This window comes from Scyliorhinus torazame, chromosome 9 (genome assembly GCF_047496885.1).
Source record: "Scyliorhinus torazame isolate Kashiwa2021f chromosome 9, sScyTor2.1, whole genome shotgun sequence".
Classification (NCBI taxonomy): domain Eukaryota; kingdom Metazoa; phylum Chordata; class Chondrichthyes; order Carcharhiniformes; family Scyliorhinidae; genus Scyliorhinus; species Scyliorhinus torazame.
Window position 1 is genome coordinate 273,765,986 of NC_092715.1, and position 6,172 is coordinate 273,772,157.

Genomic DNA, 6,172 nt, shown 5'->3' on the forward strand with positions numbered 1-6,172 from the left:
TGGGTGCACTTCCCGCAGGTATAGTCAGCGGGGACACCGGTGGTATCACTCACCACCCACATCCTACAGGAGGAGCATGCAACTGGCCTAGCCTCCATCCCCTCTTACCTTACAGAATATAGCTGCCCTGTGGACCAACTGGACCTCCGCCCCCGACTCTGCTCCCAGTCAGCTGCACTCTCTGTAAACTCCTGGCTCTCTTCTCACTCTTTGCGGAAATGTAAGAAACAAAATGAAAGGAGCACCTTACTCCCTCCTCACCTAACTCCCTCAGTCACCAAACTCTCACTATAGCACTCAAATTCAGCACTCCCTCAGTCACCAAACTCTCACTATAGCACTCAAATGCACCAAATTCAGCACTCAATGCAAACAAAGTCTGCACTGTAGGGGATCACTTTTAGACTGTGAATCTAGCCTCTGAAAACTGGCCTAATCCAATTAACTAATTAACAAGCTCCAGCTGCAATTACCTACAAGTAGAACCTTTGTTTAAAGCTGATTGAAAATTCACCTTCTTCTAAACCAAACAGCAACTTTTAAGTTAATTAACTAAATAAAAGAAAGACTAGACTTTAGATAAAAATGAAGCCTTATACTCCCTCAGTCACCAAACTCTCACTATAGCACTCAAATGCACCAAATTCAGCACTCAGTGCAAACAAAACAAATACTCTTTCATTTATTGATGAGACATGGGCATCACCAGCTGGGCCAGTATTTATCGCCCTTCCCCAATTGTTCTTCAACTCCGTTTCAAAGGACAGTAAAGAGTCGACCACATATGTCACATATAAGCCAGACCAACTAAGAACAGCAGATTTCCATCCCTAAAGGCCACTAGTAAACAACAATAGATGGGTTTTTAACAACAATCAAAATGACTTCATGGTTATCATTCCACTTTTAATTCCAGATTTATTTTCAGTAATTTCAAATTTCACTATCTGCTGTGGTGAGATTTGAACCCAGGTTACCCTGGGTCCTGGATTATTAGTCCAGTGTCAGCACCACTACGCCACCGCCTACCTACCCCAAAAAAACAATTGGCCAACCATTCTTTTAATTGATGTTTACAAAACATCATTGGCACCGAATATCTGCCAAGTTTCTTTACAAATTTCAAAACAGATCCATTATGAAGATTCTTGAAATGTTTCAATTATACATTACGGTACAACATAAATGAGAGTTATTTCTTCCGAAACAAATAAATGTTTAAATATGAACTAAATTGATAGAAAATTCCCAGTTCAACTCCCGGCCATTGGATTGCTGCACCCTAACTCATTTATCCCCTAATGTTTGTTCCCCAATTAGATCATGGGCAACCCAATCCCATGTACTTGCTTTTTCCTCAAAAGACCTATCAATAGATTTAAAGTTTAATTGATCTAGCTTCAATTACAATTTTATGGAACAGTTAATTTCATTCAAGGTCTGGTTCATTGTGTAAATAAATTAAAAGATGGTGTCCTCTTATCCTACACTCTCCAGCCAATGGAAATAATATCTCTATCGACCTTATCAATTCTGCTTAATACCTTAAACTTGAATCAAATCACCCCTCAACCGAAGAGAATAGAACTCTAGTTGTACAAACTGGACAATTGTTATGATTGACGTGATCCAATTTATATTTTAGGATCAGCCTCCGCAAAGGTGACCGGACATGTTGAAAAGGCTGTTTAAAAAAGGCATAAAGTATACATTTATAAATCAGCTCTGAACAGCACAGGGCAAGTTCTTAGAGAAGCACATACTAGAATTGTACTAGGGATGTCCTTCAGAGCAGAGGAGACATTTACCAGAAGCTTTCAAAACCATGAATGGTTTTGATAAATAAGGTGAAATTATTTTCAGTGGTGGAAAAATCAGTAACAGATTTCAGATGATTGGTTAAAAAAAAACCAGGGGAGGAGAAGTTATTTTGTTCAGAGCCTGAAAGGGGGGTGGAAGCAGTTGATAGCTGAAGGGTTCGGAGAAAAGATCAGGGGAGAGGTTCAAATGGACGCTGGACTGGATGGCCACCTCCTGTGTATCAGGAGATTTTAAACTATTCCATTTCTTCTATGCTTGAAAAGTGAAAAAGGGTTGATATTCTAGAAAATTGCATCTCTTAAAAAGTACAGCAAATTGATTTTTTTTGCATCAAATTATGTTTTGAGCTGTTTAACTCCCATGGCAAAATTCTTTGAACCTGTAACTATCTATAAAATATTGTAACGATCTATAAAATATTTTATTTTCTGCTGTACAAACATTAGGATCATGCATTTTTTCAAAATGGAGAATGGAAGGAAATTCCGAGTGTATCACTGTTGCTGCTGAGGTGGGGCTTTGTGGTGCAGGTCTTGTGTACCTGTCTCTGAACCAGATAAGCTAGGTTCAAGTTCGACCCAGAGGACCTGCTGGTCAAAAAGATGGGTTCATAATACTGCCAGACAGGTGGAGCATCAAATTTACAAATCCTTCCAGCACATAGCAAGAGCCGGAGAGATTCCTGATCAGCCACAGCTCCAGGTTTATAATATACACAAGGTTTAGCTCCTTGAGTGGTCTGTAACACACCTGTTTGCTGGTCCAAGCCATCGAGAAACATGGGGCTACAAGTATCATTCCCCAATTCTCATAGTTAGAGGTTTTGGATAGCAAAAAGGGAGAAAAATAATTTGCACGTTTAAACGATCGTTTGCAGCAGTTGATAATTAAAAACAGAAAAATACCGCATTTTAGCAATGTGCTTTTCTTCCAGTTTAGATTGCACGTTGCTGACTGTTGCTGGTCAATAATGAAAAATACAGACTGGCATTTCATTTTTGGATAATTTCAGATTATCCAATTGCGAATTGAACTGCTGCCGAGCTCCGTGATTTAGGAATTTTAGCTCCATTTGTGATATTGATCCTAAATAAAACTCACCAGCAGGAACATAGGCACTCGTTCCTATGGTTACAGATTGCGCACAGCATTACCTTTATATAGTTTCCTGGTCACTGAATCCATTAACATTTCGCACTCTCCAGGTCTCGTTAACCAGGCTGGTTATTTCGGAGATTACATTTACAATCCAGTCATGACACCATTTCCCCCACATTTCAATTCAATGTAACATTCGAACCTATTTATGTTTTTATAAAATGAGGCATCCGGTTTATTCAGATAATTCCCAATGGAAAACCCCAACAGATAAATGTGCAAATTAATCCTCAGTACTAGCGGTTAATCTGCTTCAATTTACTTGCACAGTAATAATGCTGCACCGTTTTATTTACTTTATTAACTGAGTGAGATCACTCCATAACCGTTGAAATATAATTAATTAATTTGTCTAATTTTAGCCGCAGCCTCTATCGTCAGAGTCAAACCAAAGGAGAATCTGTGAACTAAACATTGACCTACATACCCACAGGTGCAGAGCTCGCAAATACATTTCCTCTTCATGGTGTGGAGAGGAGTCAGTGTGAACCCTGCTCTGCTCGGCTGCGTTGTGTTGGTTAGAAATCCGTGCGGGTTTCTAAGCAATCCGTCCGTCCCAGTAACAGGAACACCTCTGATAATCCTCTTGACTGCAATGCAAACAGCTCCCTAGTAGATCAGTTTAACCAACAAAAAAACTCTACAAAAAATGTCAACAATTTCCCCCTTCCAGAAATCAGATAAAGACTGATTTTTTGAAAAGCCAAATGATTTTTTAAAAGTTTTATTTTAATGCAACACACAAGGGGGGGAAAGTCGCAAGCTTTGATGATTGAGTAGTGCCACACAGGACACAATGTATGAAACATAATTACTGTCCAGGAAAGTACTGACCGTTTTTAGTTTAAATGTTTACCATTAAATTGCAAAGGAACTTGGAATCTGGGGCTGGTTTAGCACAGTGGGCTAAATAGTTGGCTTGCAACACAGAACAAGGCCAGCAGCGCGGTTCAATTCTCGTACCAGCCTGCCCGAACAGGTGCCGGAATGTGACGACTATCATAATATACACCAGTATATCATGGAGCAGACACACACACTGATGGACACACAGCAAGACCAATCAACACACACAACACCGCAGCCAATCACCAGTTAGGGCACACGCACTATAAAGACAGGGGGCATCAGAGTTCCCGCTCATTCGGGATGCAGCCTCTTAGAAGGACAGAGCTTACAGCACAGATCTTCACCATGTGCTGAGTGCATAGACTGGTTAGGACATAGTTTAATCTAACATCGTGTTAACCCACAGTAAAAGTATGTTCAACAGTTTCTAACTTAATAATAGTGTTGCACTATTTTAAGTGTTGGTGGCCTGTATGTGTTCCACGGATCCAGAGCACCCAACACATCATGATACCAGGAGTTGAGGGATGTTAGAACTTCTTAGACCTACCTGCTAGACCTACGTGCAAGTGATCTGCCTTCCACCAGCATACAGCCATCCTGCAAAATGGACAGCGTCCGCTCTCCGCCGCCGCTCCGCATCACCGGTAGCCTAGGGGCCAACTGGAAGATATTCAAACAACGCTTCCAGCTCTACCTTGAAGCCACAGACTGGGAAGCTGCCTCAGACACCAGGAAGATCGTTCTCTTCCTATCCAAGGCCGGGGAACATGCCATCCACATTTTCAATTCTCTCACCTTTGCTGATGGTGAAGATAAATCAAAATTCAAGACGGTCCTCCTCAAGTTTGACAGCCACTGCAACATCGAGGTGAATGAAAGTTTCGAGCGCTATGTATTCCAACAGCGTTTGCAGGGTAAGGATGAACCTTTCCAGTCCTTTCTCACCAACCTCCACATCCTTGCGCAGTCCTGTAATTACGGGCCCACCTCCGACTCCATGATACACGACCAAATCGTTTTCGGTGTTCAGTCGGACCCCCTACGCCAGCAGCTCCTCAAGGTAAAGCAGCTCACCCTAGCGATTGCCAGCGAGACCTGTGTGCTACACGAACACGTCACTAGTCGGTATTCCCACATCCAAGCGGCTGAAACGGCGCGGCAAGGTCCCCACGAGGCAGAACGGGTCCAAGCAATCGAGCAACTCCAGGGCCTCAGCCTGGATGAGGGCTGCCATTTTGCGCGCTTTTCACGGACTCCCACGCTTGTGCGCACCGAACGAGGGGACGGCGATGTCGACGAACGTACGGCGCAGGCGCGCACCACATATGACCGCGCCGCTCATGCGTGGTGGCGCAGTGAACGTACTGACGCTACAACGTGCGGCAACTGTGGCTCCGCCCACTTAAAGCGGCAATGCCCTGCCAAATCCCGACGATGCCAGAGATGTAGCAAACTTGGCCACTATGCTGCTTTATGCAGATCAGCTCAGCCTGCCAACCCATATCGCTTCAGCCAGCCTCGCAGGAATGTCCGGGCCATTCAACCCACGGTCACCGAGTCCGATTCGGACCTGCTACCCGATATTGACACTGAGGACCCGAAGGCGCCTTTTCGAGTCGGTATCGTTACAAAAAACAGGGTGTCGCCGAAGCAAAGAATCCAGCCTCTATCGGTATTCAGCATCGATCCGGACGATGAGTGAATCGTCAACCGGTCCCAAATACGATTCCGCCTGGACACTGGTGCCTCCGTCAATCTCATTGCGCGGTCTGACCTCCAAAGCCTTCGTGTCAAACCAGACATCCTCCCATCAGCCTGCCAGCTATTAGATTATAATGGCAATGCCATTGATGCCAGCGGCTCGTGCCAACTTGAAGTGATGCACAGGTCACGTAAAGCCATCCTTCCCTTTGAAATCGTGGGCTCCTCGAAAGCCTCCCTGCTTGGCACGCAGGCATGCAAGCTGTTGAACCTAGTTCAGAGATTTCACACTCTCTCTCCTGCTGACGCATCTGCCTTTCAGGACACCGACTTCAGGGCGCAGCTCGACACCATTATCAACCAGCACCACAATGTCTTCGAGGGCATGGACACGTTCCCGTACACCTTCAAGATTTTATTAAAACTGAATGCCACGCCTGTGGTGCACGCACCTTGCAGGGTCCCAGCACCCCTTAAGGACCGCCTCAAGCAGCAGCTGCAGGACCTCCAGGACCAAGGAGTGATTTCCAAAGTCATGGAACCGACCGACTGGGTCAGTTCCATGGTATGTGTAAAAAAGCCTTCGGCGAATTGAGAATTTGTATTGATCCCAAGGATCTAAATCGCAATATTATGAGAG

At 44.2% G+C, this 6,172-nt stretch overlaps 1 protein-coding gene across 1 annotated transcript in view; it reads right to left on the minus strand.

Annotated features, from left to right (window-relative positions):
- LOC140429923 (stabilizer of axonemal microtubules 1-like) overlaps nucleotides 1-3,526 on the minus strand; it is an 82,003-nt gene extending 78,477 nt beyond the window's left edge. Inside the window, exon 1 of the mRNA XM_072517520.1 lies at nucleotides 3,407-3,526. Within this exon, the coding sequence (XP_072373621.1) occupies nucleotides 3,407-3,444 (38 nt within the window). The 5' untranslated portion in view covers nucleotides 3,445-3,526. The remainder of the gene's footprint in view (nucleotides 1-3,406) is intronic.
- Nucleotides 3,527-6,172: the final 2,646 nt, after the last annotated feature.